At 38.2% G+C, this 20,109-nt stretch overlaps 1 protein-coding gene and 1 long non-coding RNA gene across 47 annotated transcripts in view; one reads left to right on the forward strand and one right to left on the reverse strand.

Moving 5' to 3' along the window:
* Positions 1-20,109, reverse strand: part of EPB41 (erythrocyte membrane protein band 4.1) — a 106,267-nt gene that overhangs the window by 52,206 nt on the left and 33,952 nt on the right. For 31 of the 46 annotated variants that reach the window (XM_060691522.2, XM_060691519.2, XM_087876335.1 and 28 more), the window contains exons 1-2: positions 9,949-10,153; positions 467-923 (exon numbers count right to left, since the gene is read on the reverse strand). In XM_060691522.2, the coding sequence (XP_060547505.2) occupies positions 467-919 (453 nt within the window). In that variant the 5' untranslated portion in view covers positions 920-923; positions 9,949-10,153. The other 15 variants (XM_087876327.1, XM_087876326.1, XM_087876330.1 and 12 more) reach the window with 6 other exon arrangements.
* Positions 10,237-16,945, forward strand: LOC117663462 (uncharacterized). The gene is made up of 3 exons (XR_004590707.3): positions 10,237-10,291; positions 10,673-10,965; positions 16,615-16,945. It is a non-coding gene; the product is annotated as an uncharacterized LOC117663462 (long non-coding RNA).

The raw sequence follows: 20,109 nt of genomic DNA on the forward strand, positions 1-20,109 counted from the left end.
TAAGAGGTACCCACATAATCAGTAAAAAGCATAAAGCAGCAGCATAAAAAGTATCTTAAATTCCTATGCAAATGAGGGGCATGCCTCAACTCCAAAAGAAGTTTGTTTTCAATTATGGCTGGATCACTGAAAAAGCAGACATTTTGTGGATGTTAGACATACCCATGTTAAAGCCAGAATTTAAAACAGGATGGGGAAAACTACAAGTATCTTTGACACAAGCTTTGTGCACCTTGAATTGGAGCTGGAAGACAGTATAGCTTTTTCAATATTGATGTAATAGAGCATTTATATTTTCTTGGGAATAAAATCCATGAAAGTCCCAATAAAAATATATTCTGTTTTAGTTATATTAAACTAAATTACTAAATAAACTATAATAAATTAAACTCATTTGCACAATATTAGGAGGAATCTCCCTAGAAATCTAAGCAGCTAGAAAATATTACATTTACATGATATTTACCTGAGTTTCTGCACTGCTGAGTGAGTGAAGATCTAAAGATGGATCAGTCTTAAGTTCAGGTTCAGGAGCTGCTATTGGGGCTTTCAGCAAAATCTCTTCATTGAGATCAGCTTCTATATCAGTCTCTTTCTGGAGTTCTTCACCAAGTTCTTTTGTTCCTGCCCCGTTGCCTTCTTCTTCTGATACCTGAGATTTGGGCCTCTTGAGAAGTGATGAAAATAAGCGTGACAGGCCACGAGTTTCAGAACTGCATTCTTTGTTCTTATTCTGGTCCTCTCGGGTGGGTGTGTCACCATTGGATGCTTTCAGCTTCTTCTTGGACGGATTATCCCCCTCGGGTGCTTTCTCCACAAAAGATTCCTGGGGATCAGTTTCAGTAACTACCTCCTCCTCCTTTGGGGGCTGCTGTTTAGGAGTCTCAGACTCTGCCACTAAACTCTTTTCAGTTGTCATGTTTCTAGTGGCAAAAATTAAAAGAAACTTAAAGACATGAAATATTAATATAAAACCACATTTTATGTTAAATAGCTACCTGATTTTTCTTAATCCAGAAAAAAAACCCTAACATTTATAATTTATAAAATTTCTTTTCCAATGCATCATTTTAGTAAGATAATGTGTGCTGTATATTTTTAATGTACTGGACGTGAATTCTTTGTGATTACAAAATTCAGTTTATCAGGTACAAAAAATAAAATCCAATGCAAAATTCTAAAACTTAAAATTTAAGCAAGATTGCCAAAATTAACCTTGAGAACTTTGTTGTGTACTACATGGATTACTCTCAAGGCTTTCTAAATGCTTAATACTTATAAAACAAAACAGTAGTCTACTTGAAGATGGTTCACCTGCCACTAACACCTAGGGGAATGAGTATACTAAAAGTACAATGAAAAGTCATAATAGGCTAATCAAAGGCATATAAATTGGGTGTTCTATATTACAAGACCCACTATTTTTTGCCACAGACAGAACTCCTCAAAAGACAACTTAATGCACATGGATTCCCTATTTATATATTATCTGAAAACTAGTGAACTATGTTACCAATAATAAAATCAGATTTTGGGCAGTAATATTATACAACAAAAGCCAGTTATGCATCTTTCTGACCATCTTATTTCTGCCATCACTTTCTCTTCCTACTAACTTTGATACAGGGGAAAATCCAAGATAATTATGTCTCTGGAAAAAATACATATCAATATATCTAAAGAAGAAGAAATGCAGCTTTCCTTCATCTATTAGACTCAAGTACATTAGGTAGATGAGGAGAAATTATAATAATTGATATTATTTTAAAAAATCACGTTCAAGCTTCAAGTCCAGATCAAAATGTGATATGAAAACACAACAGAATCCAGAAAGTGAAAGGAGCGTAGCCATTTGCAAATAAAGAAATTCAAAACAATTTTATCAAACTTGGAGATCAATGTAACTTGGAGATCAAACAGGTAATCAATGACTTAAGAATTAATTTACTGTATTTGTCCAGGGAGAAAGTAGGGATGACTATTTCTACTGATTAGATGGATAGCAGGTAAGCAACAATACTTTGTTCTGCAAAAACATCCCTCAAAACAAGGTGTATCAATCTGGCTGCCTCTTTGCTTTAGTATCTTGTTCTGGAGGTTAGAATGAGACATCAGGTGTTCATTCACTTCCGTATCTTAGTCTGAAGGCTCCTAAAAATCTCCTAAAAAGATTAAATATTATATTGGCCACTGCAGCTACTGAGGTGGAATTACATGGAGACCTTTACTATGTAACATGAGGTCTTGACCTGCCTAGAAAACATTTTTTTGGATCAAAGCTATTAAGGCAGAAGACAGAAACTGGTTCCATAAAACAGAAAGCAAATATCTGAACACATTCTATCCACTATTCGAAGTCCAACATTCTATCTACTACTCTATATCTCGTCTTTTGTTCTACAGAAGAACGTCAAACAATAAAAGCTAAATAAAATATACAAGGCTGAACAAAACCCCTTTTTTTCCCCTTTACAAAATAATTTATGCCTTTAAGCAATGTAATTTTATCCCATCATACTGAATGCTACTGAAATCTAACAAGCTTTACAATGCTACCTATATGAAACTATACATATTTCAGGGGAGAGAAGAAAACAGATTATCTTTCAAGTTTCTAAAGAAAGGATTTTCTGTTGGAAAGCAGCTAGTTTATCAAGTGATACCATGTTTAGCATAACTATAAAAAATAAGGGTTATATAACTGTAAATTCTATATAAAATCTTTAAAGCTTTAAGAGTCCAAATTTCAGTCCTGAACTGGAGCTGAGAAATTTTTTCACCAGATAGGGCATTAAATAACTCCATGTGCTTCTAATTAAACTATTGCTACCTAAGTGGGGGTAAAAACGTACATTTTCAAAATTTATATTTTAGCCTTAAAATCAGAAGACATATTTCTTTTGATCACTGTAAAAGCATTTGGAGGATTTACTATACAATAATTGCAAATTTCAGTGCTGATTTTCTAAAACTATTAAAGAATAATAATTTTCAAAAATATTTCAAATAAAAATGTTTGCAATTTGATTCTTCAGATTTTAACCTCATCCAATTGCATTAGTTGCCAATGTTAATTTTTCTATGTTATAATTAAATAATCTATTGGTGCATTCCATAAAAAGTGGTTTGAAAATAATATAGAACTGTAATATTATAAAATGAATGCTGTTTATACTTTAGAAATTACACAGCAATGTAGAAGCTTAAAACCATTTCAGGAATACTATCCCGCCAAGCACAACCATAGCTGTTATGCTGACTCCTTCCCATTCATCTTGTGCTTAATACAGATATGTTTATATTCCATAAAAAGAATGAGGAGAAACTGAGTTATACTTTGGGCTATATGCCAAAACAACTTGGGAAAATACCAGCCAAAAGAGAATGTTTTTATAAATTCCTCTACCACTCAAGCTTTGAAATGGAGAACCAGATATATGCTTACGTGCAGCCACAGCCATAATTGTTTTTTTTAAAAAAGTAAACAACATAATCCCAGGAGGGGGATATTTCCCATTTTAAATATGGACATAGGACAACGTTTGTTTGCAGATTGTTTATAGTAGTGTGGTGTGGTGTATTAATGAGATATATATCTTTCAAACAAACTCCACCTAAGGTTTCAGTTACGTGAATGAATGTCTCCATGGTTTCCTGAGAATTACATTAAATCACAACACTTTCAAATAAAGATAAGGAAAAATCCTGAAGGATGCAGAGATAGGCATGCACAACTATTTTAGTACAGATACTCCTCGAATTACAACAGTTCATTTAGTGACCGTTTGAAGTTACAATGGCACTGAAAAATGGTTAAGACCATTTTTCACACTTATGACTGTTGCATCATTCCCGTGATCATGTTTTACATACAGATGCTTGACAACTGGTTCATATTTATGACGGTTGCAGTGTCCCGGGGTCATGTGATCACCTTTTGCAACCTTCTGACAAGAAAGTCAATGGGGAAGTCTGATTCATTTAACCATGTTACTAAGTTAACTGCAGTGATTCACTTAACAAATGTGACAAGAAAAGTTGTAAACAGGGTAAAACTCATTTAACAAATTTCCCACTTAGCAACATAAATTTTAGGCTCAATTGTGGTCTTAGGTCAAGGATTTGCTGTATATCCTGTCCTTATTATACTCTTTTCTGAACTTTAAACTGCCTAAATCAGATCAAAGGACTCTCTCTTTTCTAGTTTGAAATTAAAATAAAAGATTTACTTTTCCCATTTTAAAATGGTACATACTTTTTATTTAAATTAAATAATTATGGAATGAATAATGCTAAAGAGGCGAAACTGAAGAAATATTTTTGCTGTTTGTGGTGTGCAACTTGGTTATGTTCCTCAAGTTCACTCACTCTAACATCAGTGAAGACCCCTATAAATAATATTAATTAATCTAATAGTATCTCAGTCTGCAATAAATTCTTTCAGATACTATATTCTTGCCACACTGATAGCCAAGATGCTAGGTTTTGACAGTGTAAACTTTGGTTTGATGGAGGTTGTTCACTGTAGTGTATTTCTCTTTGTTCTTACTGGATTCTCCATTTTGGGATTCTTTTAATGCAAACCGGGTTAATGAAGAATGCCTTAATAAAATACAGGCTCTCACTAGTTACTCTATTACACTTCCTTCATTATATATTAAAAATACTCATTTATGAAATATTGAACATCTCTGATCATATAATATTGCATATTTAATATTGTAAAATATAATGAAGTGCCTTTTTATTTCTGTACTGATCTTTCAAGAAAATAAAAAAGATTATGTGGTTCTTAAAGGATAAAAAATTGCATATAAAAAGTAATCCAATTAGAACTGGGCCATTTTATATTCAATAGCATATATTGCACTGTACTTGAGATTTTTTTTCTAGTTATGCTACAATGAAAGCAGCTTCATCTGTTTTCTAGTTGTCACTCAGGTTAATTATTTAAAAATGTTCTACTGAATTAAGATTCAGAATGTTCAAAAAAACAGAGTGGGGAGGGACATTGGAGGTCTTCTAGTCCAACCCCCTGCTCAAGCAGGAGACCCTATCATTCCAGATAAGTGGCTGTCCAGTCTCTTCTTAAAAGTCTCCAGTGATGACAAGGGCTTAGATATTTGTATATAAATATTCATAATATAAATATTCATAAACAAACTATGTTTAACCAACGCGATTTTTCTTTTCATTAAAAAACTGCAGATTTGGAAAACTGGCCTCTGAATATTAAATATAACAATTAATGTAGCAAAGACAACGGGAAGTAAAAATATGCCTAACCTTTGAAATGTTAGACCACACCCGTTTCTGATGAAGCAACACAATTATGTTTATCTTTGAAGTTGATAATTCACAAAGAAAATGTACAACAGTAATACAAATGTACAGTAATACATTTTTCTTCTGATTGTGTCTGATTCTTGGAGACTGCCTGGACAAGTTCATGTGGTTTTCTTGGCAAGGTTTTTCAGAAGCAGTTTGCCTCCTTCCTAGTCCTGAGAAAATGACCAGCCCAAAGTTATTGGCTTTGTGCCTAAGGTGGAACTAGAACTCACATCTCTTGGTTTCTAGCCTGACACCTTAACTATGACATTAAATTGTCTCTATATTTAATCAACATATTATAGAACACAAAATCATTTCTATTATTCATTTATCAGGCTCTATTAAACATCTATTTATGGCTATTTAGAGTCTAATATAACACTTAGAGAGGCCATGTGATCACTATTTGGGAAATTCCCAGCTGGCTTCCAATAAGCAGTCAATGCCAGGAACAGGATTCGCTTAACAATCATATGATTCACCCAACAACTGCAGTGATTCATTTAACAATGTGACAAATGGGTCATAAAATCAGGCACAATTCACTTAACAACTGCGCCTTGCTTACCAACAGAAATTCTGGTCCCCACTGTATTTCCTAGAATATAATTTTGAAACCTTAACACTATAATGACTAGGCAGTTTACCTAGAAGCATAAAATATAGATAAATGATCAACACACATATAAGATTAGTTGCTAACAGCAAGTATTTGTTTTATATTATACAAAAAGGGCTATAAATTGGCAGAGATATACATGAATCTATGAAGTCTATGAAACAGAGATCTTAATCCCTGAACTGTATAAACTTTTAAGACAACTGAAAAGACTACAAGTAGTCCTCAACTTACAAAAAGTGGGACTAGAAAATTTGTTAAGCAATGCAGTTGCTAAGCAAGCATCATGTGACTACATGATAAATGGAGATCATGTGAACCCAGGAGGCTGCAACTATCATAAATACAAGTTGGTTGTCAAGCATCCAGTCACAATCACATGAATGCAGGGATGCTGCAACAGCTGTAAGTCACTTTTTCAGCATTATTGTAACTTTGAACAGTTGCTAAATGAATGATTGTAAGTCAAATACTATCTGTTAAGTGGTTTATCACTGATAAAATTATTGTATCAATGGTCATTCAATTATCCTTCACATTTCATAACAAAGCATTATTGTTAAATAATTTCTCCAAGAACTACTTTCTTTCATTCAGATTTTTAAAATTCTCTACCATTTCTTATGGTGATAGTTCATAGTTTAAACAGGGGACCAGTATCCCCTAACCTTTCTAATATAAATATATTATTTATATCAATTTTAATAATATTTGCATAATCAAGGAGATATTTGGGTTATGTTTAAAGTTTGCTCCTGACATCATAGAAAAGAATTGAAACACTTATGGATGATGCTGTAAGCCAGACAGAGTTCCTTGTAGTAAATAACAAATGTAATAAATAAGCAAACAAATTTCAGATTGTTTGTACCAACTGAAGTTTTCAGATGCTCTCCAATTACTGTAACACACTGAAATAGTCAAAATATGCTACTAGAACATGAATATATGCAACTAAGTTGTATTTTATAGTTGTAAATTCATCATCTATTAACTTTAAATGCTATCAAATCTAAGTCTATCATTTGTCTCGTTGGCAAAGTATTTTAAGTAGGTCTCATTGTCCTGGAACATTTATTTTCATATTGCCTCTGAATTTGGAGTGCCCTAATACCTTAGTAAGAAAAAAAAGTATTTTTATACAGTCCTTCAATTATGCAATTTCTTATTGGTTTCTTCATTTCTATTAAAATACAAGATAACAAATAAGTTATCTTGGAGGATAAGTTACTATCAAGCACCATATCTTTATTTGTCCCTCGTCTGTTTAAACTTATTCCAGTTCTCCTAATTTGATATTTATGACATCCAAAGTCTCACAACGTTATTTATAGGCCCAGTCAATATTGAATACTCTACTAGTGTACAGTTGTAGTGTTGAAAGACTATAGTTGGAATACTCTTATTAACTCAGGATTACATTAAACAAAACTCTGACAGCTGCCACAACTGATAACACTGCCAGTGAATTTAAGACAAACTGGGTAATTTTTTAACCCACTGACTGTTGGGGAGGGGAATCTTTCCTGAAATCAGAATTGAAATACTTCATCAAATTAAGGTTAAATTATTTAAAAATAACCTTTAAATCCAACATAGTCAAAATGTTCATGGCATATAATGAAGTGAAAGCCACAAATTATATCATGCATTTAACATTTGTCTGGAATGTCTATGGAGATTCTCAGTCATCCAGATCATGGTTGTCCCAAAGGTGTTTTTCAAAAGGCAACTGAATTGTTTTTTCCATGAAGACATTTTGCTTCTCATCCAAGAAGCTTCGTCAATTCTTTGGTCTGGAATATTTATTGTATAATGCCAGCTAAATAACTACAGTAAATGCAGTAGGACTGTTAACAGACTATAAACAACACAAAGCAACTGTACTATCATCAAAAATCATTTGCAATAAATAGGTATACAAGCTTAAATCTATTTCACAGAACAGTCCATGTACTTTGGAAGTGGTTTGTCACTGACTTTATCTGGGATATTTATACTTCCCAGGTTATGGCATTAATCCATTTAAGTACTACCTTTGCCTAACTTTCTGAGAGCAGCTAAGTTCAACTACATGTGGCTAATGCATGTAGTGCTTTATCAAACTGAATTTAAGGCAACCATAGCTAAGTGAAAACTCACTAGTAGGTTTTTTTAAAAAAGTGATCTGGGCACTTTAATTTTTAACTGATTAGTTTCTATTACAGTAACCACAATATGATTTTGCAATGAAAACAATACTTTTAAATGCAAGAAAAGCAATCATATAATATAACTTGGTTGCAGTTCCATATATCATCTCACTGTTAAAGTTTGTACATCACAATATTGCTTAAAGAATCACCCACCCTATTTACTGTAAGTGAAAAAGAATATACATAACTCATTAATATTTATCTCATTAAACAACTTAAAAGCTTTTTTCAAAATCTTCCATCTGGTATATGATCCTCAGACCTGAAAAACTTAAATGTAGACAGAAGAAATCAAGCTAAATTACAATAAGACATATCTATAAAATACCCCCTTTAACATATATAACTGAAATAGAGACCAACAAAATGCCTATGTAGATTCTCAGTCATCCAGGTCATGGTTGTCCCAAAGGTGCTTTTTCAAGAGGCAGCTGGACTTTCTGGCTTTTCTTTGAAGATGTTTCACTTCTCATCCAAGAATCCATGGTGGGGAATGGAAAGATTCAGTCATCATCCAGTCAGAGCTGAAGAAGCTTCTTGGATGAAGCTTGGATGAGAAGTGAACCGTCTTGAAAAAACTTGAAAAAGCACCTTTGAGACAGACCAACAAAATGTTTTCCTGCTGTATTTAGGACTAAGATGTATGGCAATCAAAGCAATGTAGTTTCAGTTAACATTAAACAGAATTAGGGTATGTAATCATAGGGTATCAGTAGGCCTTTATTGTTTTTATTTTGAAATCCAGAACCTTGCTGTCAAGAGAAATAACCAGTCGAGCTCCAAGGAACGGCGTTCAGTTCATCTCAGTACATGCGAGATTTCCTATACCTGATCAGCTTTGTCTCTCTCTGTCCCCCCCTCCCCAAAACGCTTACACAACTGGAGACGGCCCCTCCCCCCCTTTCATACTCGAAACTGTCACCGCTGTATCTTTGATGCCATTGCAAAAAAAAAAAAAACCAAAAAAGAAGATCTAAGAGACAGTATAAAAGAGGGAGGGCTTTAAATCCAGACCACAAACCGACTGACCAGGGATATAGCAAAGGGAAGGGGGAAAGCGCAGGAGGCTATCGCGGAAGCTAAACCCGCCAGCTCGCCTTTTAATCTTTCAACCTCGTCTCTCTTCTTCTCTTCCCCCCAAACCAACCACCAACCACCACCGACATTCGCGCGCGCGCTCTCCTCAACCCAACGCCCTCACCTCACTTGAGTCACACCGTCTTCCATCCCATAATCCCCTCCCTTCCTCCGGCCCGAGAGGCTGCCAGGCGGGCGCGGAGACACCGCTCAACACGCTTCTCTCTGTCCCCCCCCACCCTCGAGACAGCCCCCCCCCGGCTGACGAAAAGCGCCCCCTTTCCTCCTCCTCCTCCGTCCGTCCCACACCTTCACTGCACCACCTCTCCGTACCGTCTCCCACCATTACCACCACCCCGCGGCGCAACGAAGCCCGACGCTTCTTCGGCACCTCAGAGCGAGGGACACGGCTGTCGCTGCCCTCGCGCGGCCGGGCAAAAGGCCAACGGCCACCTGAGCGCCTCCCGGGGCCGTCCAGGCAGCGGCTCCGCCCTCCCCAGGAGAGAGAGAGGGGGGGGGAAGACCAGGTCCCTTCTCGCGCCGACGCGCCTTCGCCTGTCCCTCAGCCGCCCGAGTCAGTCAACCCGACCGCCAGCCGAATGGCTGTGGACGGCCAGACAGATAGCCGTCTCTCTCTCACTCACGACGCACCTCGCTGAGGTAAAGCGGGGAACGAGAAGAAAAGGGACGAGGGACGGAAGTCGCTTGCGTCGCCGCCTCACTTGCCTGACGCCTCCCCAGGTGGGGGATGCTTGGACACCGATAGCCTTTCGCGAGGATGCCGGCAAGTGGTCGAAGGCGCCCCCCCTTTTCCCCCCCCCTCAGACGGTCTCGCTGCTCGGCTGGCTCGCGTTCAATCGCGCTCTCCCTCTCTCTCTCTCCCCTTCACCCACCTTTCCTCTCCCCCCTCCCGCTCCATAACATAGTAGTAAGTTTCTATTGGCGGAGAGAAGAAGGCGGAGTTCCTCAGGGGCTCAACCATTGGCTCTCGGCCGCGGAGAGGGCGGGAACCAAAGCGGAGCGAGAAGGGGAAGAGTGGGGGGAGAGAGAGAGAGACGACTGTGTGGTGGTGAGGACGAGGGAGCGCGGGACGCGCGGAGGGCTTCGTGGGAGACGCAACGGCAGCGGGAAGGAGGAAAAAAAAAAAAGCGCAAGCGCGCAGGAGGAGAAAGGCGGGGGGGGGGAAATAGGTAGCGAAAGAGCGCGCCCGCGCGCGAGGCTCGCGCCCTCTTCAAAATAAATGAATCCCAACGGCCATCTGGGTCAGTTATGAGGGGAAAAAAAGGTGCGCGCGCAGGCGCGCTCTCTTATTTCTCCCCCCCCTTTCCCCCGTTTCCTTCCCGCTATGGGAGTTGCTGTCCTTTTCTGTGGGGGACTTAACCTGCTTTTTTTTTCTTCCTTTCTTTTTTCTTCACATTTTCACCACCCACCCCCGCACCCCAAAATGAAGGAGATGGGGAAGATAACAATGGCTCGTCGGCCCAGACGTCTTTGACCAAAAGGCGGGGCTGCCGTGGTGTAATAATAGTAAGAGCGGAATGGACGAAGGAAGCGAGGCATCCAATGGAGCCGAATCTCGAGCGCTGCGTCAGATGGAAAAAAAAAAGCAGCTCGGCTTAAAAGCGTTCGCAGGAGAACCCGAACCCCGGTTTACTCAATTAATCCAGTTTCCTATGGCAGTCTCCGCATGCCTTATGCTAATCCCTTGAGGTGCTGGGTCCACTCGACGCAAGTGGTGAAAAGGTGGTGATTATCTAGTCTAGTGAAATGATTCAAGGTTCAAGAAGCAGCCATTAAAGGCCATCCAGTCTGTTTCCCCCCCCCCAAAAAAATCAGCCTACTGTTTTTTGTTTTGCTTTTTAAATTTTCCAAGCATTTGGCATACAGAGGGGTACACTGCCTCTGAATATGGAGGCTTCCATCTCTTTGGCTTTTGATAATCCTGTCATCTCACTGACTCGGTGATCTGCCCTATATCTGTGGCAGTGAGAACAGTCAATTAAATGTTGTGTGAAATCCTTTCTTTTCTCTGCTACCCATCTGATAAGTATCTACCCTGTTTCCCCTAAAATAAGACATCCCCTGATAATAAGCCCAATCGGGCTTTTGAGCGCATGTGCTAAAATACCCCACACCCCCGAAAATAAGCTCTCCCTGAAAATACTTAACCGCATGTGCAGCCGGTCCCTGCTATTTCCTCTGGTTAGGGTTAGAGAGACAGAGCTGAAAATCAGGTAAGACGGCAAGAGGAGCCCCGTCTTGTTCCATGTGCCCCAAAATAATACGACATCCCCAAAAATAAGGCCAAGCACTCATTTCAGGGTTCAAAAAAATATAAGACAGGATCTTATTTTCGGGGAAACACGACACTGTAAAAGCTGCCAAGTGGTGCAAGATTGTATGAGAAAATGATCTTTTAATTGCATCGGTTCTGAATTTCTCATACAATCTTGCACTATTTGGTAGCCTTGATAGTACTTAGTGCCCAATATTGCTACACTCACGAGAAATTCCATACAGTCCTCAAGTTTACAACCATTTGTTTAGCAATTGTTGGAAGTTATAACTGGTGGAAAAAGTGACTTACAATCTTCTCACTTAAAACTGATTCCATCACACTTCTGTGGTCACATGAAAAAAAATTGGGTGCTTGGTAACCAGCATATACTTACAACAGTTATAGCACCATGGGTCATGTGATCACCATTGGTGATCTTTTCCAGTCAGCTTTCCACAAAGTATATGGGGGAAGCCAGATTTACTTAAAAAGCACAGCAAAAGTTTTGGACTCACTTAAGGTTAAGGTTAAGTTAAGGACTCACTTAATAACTACCTCAGCGACAGATGTTCCAATCCCAATTGTGGTCATAAATCAAGGATCACCTGTAGTCTGAACGAGAGGCAGCTTAATCCATTTGCCAGTATCCTGAGAACTACTATATCAACAGTGCTTCATACTATAAAAGGGCAGACCATCCCTCCTATGCATTTTACTTCTGCAAGTTCTTTGAAACAAATATCTACCGCTTTCTTTGCTATGGCATCATAACACAACTTAAACGTCAAGCACAGTAAAATCAGGAAATGTTGGCTCTGCATATTTAAGTTTAGCATATGCCTTTAAAAACTTTAAAACTGAAACATGCCAGCTTGCTCGACTGAAGGAGGAAGTTGTAGCAAAATAAGACTTTCATGGGGGAAAAAACAGCTTCTACCACATATTTGCTCTGAAGAGTACTATACACACACACATTGGGCAGGTAAAGAATGATGCAGCTGGCCTTCCTGCTATAGCAGCAAAAATCTCTTGCATGAGATTTTTAAACTACCCATGTTTCCCCGAAAATAAAACCAGGTCTTATTGTCTTTTGGGTCAGCACTAGGGCTTATTTTGGGGGGTGTTATCCCCCCCCCCATGTACGGGAGGCCCATTTCTGCTTGCTCACAATGGGCAGGAGGCTATGCGGTGTGCTAGTGTGGATGTGCAGACTCATTAGGGCTTATTTTGGGGGTAGGGCTTATATTAAATGTATGTGTTAAAAAAACTCATGCTAGGGCTTATTTTCAGGGAAACGGTATATAGAGGTAGTCCTTAACTTTCGACCACAATTGGGACTGGAGTTTCAGTCACAAGTTATGGTCATAAGTAAATTGGACCTGATTTCACAACAAGTGTTATGGTGGTCATTAAGTAAATCATGCAGATGTTAAATGAATCCAGCTTCCCCAATGGGTGGATTTTTTTGTTGGAAATAAGTATTGCAAATCGCAATCACATTACTGCAGGACGGCTGCAACCAGTTGTAAATGCGAGCTGGTTGCTAAGTATTCCAGTTGAGCTCACATGACTGGGTGGTGCAATAATCATAAATGAGACTACAGGTTGTAAATCACTTTGTAGCTTTGAACCATCATTAAACCAACAGTCGTAAATCAAGGACTACCTGTATTCTTCATAGTGTTGACAAATGAAAAGGATGCATCCCTTTATCAGAAAGGCATCTGATGGCGCTCTCTAGTATGTATCACACTCTCAGCACAGGAGATACTTTACGCCCAGTCATTGAGCACATTTGAACCCCATGGCTTCCTTTTCACAAAAAATGGGTGAAAAGTAATTGTATTAACACACACACACATCTAATGCAGATACACCTCCATGCACATATCAACACTGCAATCCAACAAGCTCTTTGTTCCTAACAGTGTTACCAACATTTATAAACAGCATGCCATTTACTACACATAAGAGTTAAAAAAATTTCCAGGGTTCTTAATATGGAAAGGTTATTACAAGGGAAAAGAATTATAATTTTCAATTGGGTGGTGTGTGTTTTTAATCTCCCTTTTACATACAAGGAAAGCGTAATCTCTCATACTGGCTTTGCATACTGCAGTAATCTATAAATCAAAGTATATAATGGTTGGGTTGATGCAAGACAGTAAGCCAAAACCAAAATCAATAAACTATGGATTTGTCCACTATGTGAACCAGGCCTTAGAATTACTATTTTATAGACTGCATGTAGACGCCATATTTTCTCTCTCATGCTTATTTAAAGGCCTCCCCTCATTTTATTCCACCTAAAACCATCATGAGCTCAGAGCAAGTGACTAGCCAAAATCACATAATGAATTTGGTGGTCAAGTGTGGATTTAAGTCTGTTTTTGCTGATTGAGGTTTGACCCCATAACTGTTGTACTATCTCTTTACTACATTCTCAAATATCGGACCAAGGATCTCACTGCAATATTCTCTAATCAATAAAATAGGTATGGTCTCACTGTGGCCTTTCCACGGCAACATCTTTAAACAATCTGCAATTCTAAAGCAGTTCACTATTTCAAAAGCACAGCTTTAGAATTATGGATGTCTTTTAACTACATATGAAAGGTGCAACTTTATGTATACTAATCCAAAGTAAGTATAGCTGACTTTCTATTTGGACATACAGTATAATATTTCCAATTACAGGTAATCCTCAATTTACAATAATTCATTTAATGGCCATTCAAGGCACTAAAAAAGTGATTATGACTGTTTTTCACACTTATGACTGTTGACTCATGTTTATGACTGTCACAGCATCCTGGGATCATCTTTTGTGACCTTCTGACAAAGTCAGGGAGGAAGCCAGATTCATTTAACAACCATGTCACTAACCTAACAACTGCAGTGATTCACTTAATAACAATGGCAAGCAAGGTAATAAAATGGGGCAAAACTCACTTAACAACATAAATTTTGGGCTGAATTATGGTCTTAAATCGAGGACTACCTGTACAATCTTATACCGTGTTTCCCTGAAAATAAGACCCTTTCTTATATTTTTTTGAACCCTGAAATAAGCATGTGGCCTTATTGCCATGTGCTCAAAAGCCCGATTGCGTTTATTATCAGGGGATATCTTATTTTGAGGGAATAATTTTGAGGGAAACTGTATAAGAGATATCCAAAGGATGAACATTGTGGTACTGAGTGTGAATGCAGTCAGAGCTACCGTCTTGGGTAGCGTTTTTAATAGTCCATAACATGCCTGCCAACATTGTAACTGGAGTGCTTGAGAAATTTCACTTAAGGAACAGTAGATAGATGCCACTTTTAAATGTGATTACACAGTCAAGGGGCTGGATTATAATCCAAGAATTTTTATCAAAGCTATTTCCATTGTAGCACTGAGCTGATCTCATCAAATTTTACAAAACTCAGCAGGGACAGTGCTGAATAATGCTTGGGTTGAAGGCTAGCAGGAAATCCCAGGCCTGGAGGCTAGGCTGAGAAGTCAAAGGAAAAGGCAATGGCAAATCACTTTATGTTGTTGTCAAAATCCTATATGGATGGGCCTGTATAGTTCCCAGGAATCAAACTTGAATTGATAGTGTGCCAAAAATCCATGTTGCCTCTTGCATCATGAAGATGGTAAAAAGTCCCTTAAATTAGAAGGGACATTTTCTATAATCCTATTTGAAAGTTTAACTATGCTACAAGTGTGTCTTGTGATCCCTGCAGTTAAATATTACACAGAAGAGAGAGATTTGCCAAGACTGAAAAGAAAGATTACATAAGTAAATGTATTTGGAAGGGAAACAAAACACGGTCCTTTTAAGAATGTATTATACTCAGATATCTTGCCAGAGAAATTTTCACTCTGCTCCAGGTCAACTAATGATTGGAATTATGGCAGGTACATGCAAGATATATATATATATCTGTCTCTTTTCTTCTGTGGTGCCAAATAAAGCACCTGGGCCTATTTTTGTCTGCTGCTATTTCTAGCTTCCAGCAGACAAGACAGGATGCATATTTTCCAAAGGGTAGTTTTTGGAATGTATTTCATATACTGTTGTATCTGTTTAAAGTTAATACAATGTATTTTAGCGCATTACCAATTTTGTTAGTCTCGAGTTTATCACATTAACAGAAGAGTTCCTTCAATCTTTGAAAGATTTTCTATTCAATGATGCCTTTATGCTGAAGGAACTATCTTCCATCCTCCTTTACTTTGATGTTAACACACTTTAAAATGAAAATCAGCTTTGGAGGGATCCATGGAACAATGTGTGAAATGATAGTAAGGCTGCAGAAGAAAGGGGACAACTGTCTCCTATCAGCAAGAAAACAGTGAATGAGCTTCTGCTCAGTAAATGATTCTGAGACAGAGGTGGTATTCAGCTGCTTCAGACTGGTTCGGGCGAAATGGTAGCGGTGATTGGGGGTGAGCCCGCCCTCGCCTACCCGCCCGGACATAATGCCGTTCTATTTAGCCACGTTTTTGAGGCCAGGTGCATGTGCAGAAGGTGCGCGCGTGCACAGCAAGCATGCAGAAGGCCGGGCTCATGGGCGGAAGGCGTGTGCGAGCAAAGCAAGGCGCACACGGGGTGAACCGGTGGTAAGAATATGTGAAAGCCACTACTGTTCTGAGAGTATTCTGGATCTAATCCAGGGGTGGGTTCTACTTACCTTTACTACTGGTTCACAACGGGGCTCGCTTTGCTCGCTCGCATGCGCACTCTTCTGCGCATGCGCAGAAGCATTTTGATGACGTCGGGGTTGGTGGGCCGATTTTACTACCGGTTCTATAGAACCGGTGCAAACCCACCACTGATCTAATCCATTACTCTCCAGTTTATTAATTTTAATCCTACACAGTTAGATTATGTGCCATGTTATTTATTTTGATGGGCAAGACATAAATGTGTGAAATAAGATGTAACTGTAAAATACTATCACTGCTATAGGCACTCTATTTGTCTTTTCTCCATGAAGGAGCTGGGGGCTAGAGATACAGACTTTACTTGTTATTTTTATAATTCATTGAGAATTGTGTAAATAATACGTGTAAATGGTTATATTTTATTTTGCTTAATTTCTTCAATGCATTTATTTTCCAGGAAGAGAAAGCAGCCAAAAGGGAAAGAAAGTCTGAAAAAAAGTCCTCTTTTCACCTCCGTCTGTGTACCAGAGCCAGCTGGCTGCAAACTCTCCATTCAGGGAATTTCAAAACATTTTCCCTCCTCTCTTGGGGCTCCTGCACAGACAGCAGCCCGGGAGGTGGTAGTTACTAACAATAGACCACTCATGTTGCAGAAAAACACGCAGATGCAGCCCCCCACATGCTGAAGGCCTTTTATGGAAAAAAAATGTTCCTGGTCATGCATATTAATAATGGCGGCCTCCTAGAAAGATTTCCTAAAATAAAGACATTTGACTACATTAAAGGCAGCCGGCCCTTGACAGCTTCTTGAATGGATGCCATTTGAGGAGGCGTATCTGCTGCATCTTAGATTCTTTCAACTTGTCATTTAGCACAAAAACAAACATTGGTCATTAAGTGAGGGTTTGAAACGACATGTTTACAGTGGTGATCCTGGAATAATCATTAAGAGGAGAGAGAGAGAGGTAAAAGGATTAGAGCGCCTGACAGGGAGACCAGAGAAGTTTATAGGCTTCCCAAGAAATTGGAGGGAGGAGGGAGGCTGAGCATTAAAAATGCAAAACAGCCATACTTGATCTAGGTTACACTGGAATACTTTTTCCCCAGAGATATTCCTCAGAAATACTGTGTTATTTTTATTATTTCATTTTTATAACCAAAAGCCAGTCTAGGGGAGAAAAGATAATGATAGCTATTCCATGCTGGGTCCATTTTACCTGCTATATAGGCAAAGATGTCTGCAGGTAGTTAAAAAAAGACAATATTGCCACAACAAGTTAACCAAATCTGAGTACAAGCAACACACAAAAAGCACATTGGTTGCACAGTCATGTTATCATTGACTTGGTTCCACCTTGTGAGATGCCCCAAATGTACACATAAAATAAGCCTTGATGGCGCAGCAGACTAAAATGCTGTTAAGTAACACCAGCTGCCTGCAATTACTGCAAGTTCAAATCTCACCAGGCTCAAGGTTGACTCAGCCTTCCATCCTTTCGAGGTAGGTAAAATGAGGAACCGGTTGTGGGGGCAATAAACTGACTTTGTATAAAGAAGAACACCGCTTGGGGGGGGGGAAAGCCCTACTAAGCAGGTATATACAAAAGTATGAAGGCTATTGCTTAACGCATTGTAAGCCGCCCCGAGTCTCCGGGGAAGGGCAGCATATAAATAAAATAAACCTATCATGCCTTGGATTCAAAGTCGACCTAATCTTCATTTTGCTATACAATGATTTGCTTGATAATAACATATCCACTGCCCAGACACAACAATTTGTAATACATTTGCATTATTCGATTTTATGTTAATGTGGCATTCCCGTGATTACTCAGGATTACTTGAACAAACAAGTATTCTTGCATCCTCAGGATTACTTGAATGAACTATTATACTGTTATGGTATTGACAATTGGCTGAGCACCTCTTAAGGTATTAAATTGCCAAATAGGCTTGAACCCTATGAACAAGTGGAGTGAGGCAGGCAAGCTATACCACTTCAAAACCTTTGTACATTTCAATATGAAGTTTAATCATTAAAAACCATAAACAGAATATTTTATTTTTTTAACTATGAGTTTTCTAAAAATAGAAGCACAGACTTGTGGCATCTTCGTGACAATTTTTATAAGCTTTTGCGATTCATGAGCCTTTAAAGTAGCAGTGAATTTATTAAAGATTCTTTATTGCTTTTGCGATAGTGGATTATCAGAGCTACCTTTTGAAAACTTTTAATGATTTAATACAAATTACACAAAATGTGAATAAATCTCAAAATTGTATTAGTCAATACCATCAACTGATTGATCTCTTATCACACTTATTTTGATTGATCTCTTATCACATGCTTATTTCCTTTGTGGTCAAATGGATGACATTAGATAGCAGGGCTTTTGCAGAAGACTGTTTTAAATCTGGTCTCTCCCATGTTGTTTATGCCATCTGATGGGACTGAATTCAGCTCATGGACCACATTGAATTCTCACTTTGTTCTATAATATCCAAAACTTGGGGTGCAGATTTACTGCTGCTGTTCATAGCCTATTTATATGCCATTATATTGCTCAGTATCATGTAAATTATTATTACAGTTTAAAACCAGTAGCTATACCTATAAGTAAAAAATTAGTACAGAAGAGAGAATGTATAAAAATGTCTTTAAAATGGGAACAGCCTATTGAAGTAAATGTACTGATTATTTTAATAGTTCATATTTAAACTTCACCACTATTGTACTATTGGAGGCCTCTGAGGTTCAGGAGCTGTAGCTCACTGGCAGATTCACTCCCTGGTCTAACATAGGCCAGCTTCATAATACAGCATACAAGCCCAAAAAGGAGATTTAGGTATGAATGACCTTATAGATCTTAAGAGAAAAAAATCCACATAAACACTGTATTTTATATACATTGTATGTCCATCCAGTCTGGTATCCCCTCCACAGTTTGGCAGATCCATATACAAAATAAGAACAGCAAACTTTTGATCATCTGTACTCTTGAGTACTCCAATGGCCAGAAGCAAACTCATGCCTACAGCATGGGCTCCAGAAGAACAACTATAACAATATAAAGCAGCTGATAACCAAATCATATCAAAATCAGCCCTATTTGTTTGTTGAGTAAAACAAATGTATGACAAACTCAATCTTGCAGATAAGCAAAATACATTCATTATCGTTTTCCAGTAATTCCAGGAAAAAAAAGTATTCCCCATTATTGAGCAACTGTTAGTTTGCACTGCTATGAATCAGTCAGGAAAATGAAAAGAGCATAAAAGGAAAAAGCCCAGAAAGCAGAAATAAACCATGTCCATCTGCAATCGTGCTGTTCCTGGATTACAATCAATAAGTCAATTTTTTAAAATACCAATAGCTTCAAAGTCTGGTTTGCTATCCTAAAGCAAATTTTAGAACAGCCATTCACTAATTCTATTCATAGAGCATGGTAAATCAAAGCCCACAACTTGCTAACTTCATTATTTAAACTCAGAAATCTGAATGGCAGATATTTAGGTTGTAACCTTGTCCAGTAACAATATCTAACAATTTAATATAAAAGAACTTGGAACACTGAAGAGGAAAATTGTACATATAACCCAGTGGTGGGATTCAAGTAATTTAACAACCGGTTCTCTGCCCTAATGATTTCTTCCAACAACCAGTTTGCCAAACTGCTCAGAAAGTTAACAACCGGTTCTCCCGAAGTGGTGCGAACTGGCTGAATCCCACCACTGATATAACCCCTAGTTGATTTTTTTTTAGTGCATGGTCATTTTCTTTTCAGTCCAAAGAATCAAGCCAAATAATTATATTAAAACCAATAAAACAACTAGCTCCTTGCCAATATATTAAACAAGTCGTGGCAGACATGTTAAACCTCTGTATTTAAAAACTCTGTCCTGTTTTTAAAAATCTTAACTCTAATATTAGCCACTTTTAAAATTACTTTTT

The sequence above is a fragment of the Pantherophis guttatus genome, chromosome 10 (genome assembly GCF_059756535.1).
Source record: "Pantherophis guttatus breed Tessera chromosome 10, ASM5975653v1, whole genome shotgun sequence".
In the NCBI taxonomy this organism is placed as follows: domain Eukaryota; kingdom Metazoa; phylum Chordata; class Lepidosauria; order Squamata; family Colubridae; genus Pantherophis; species Pantherophis guttatus.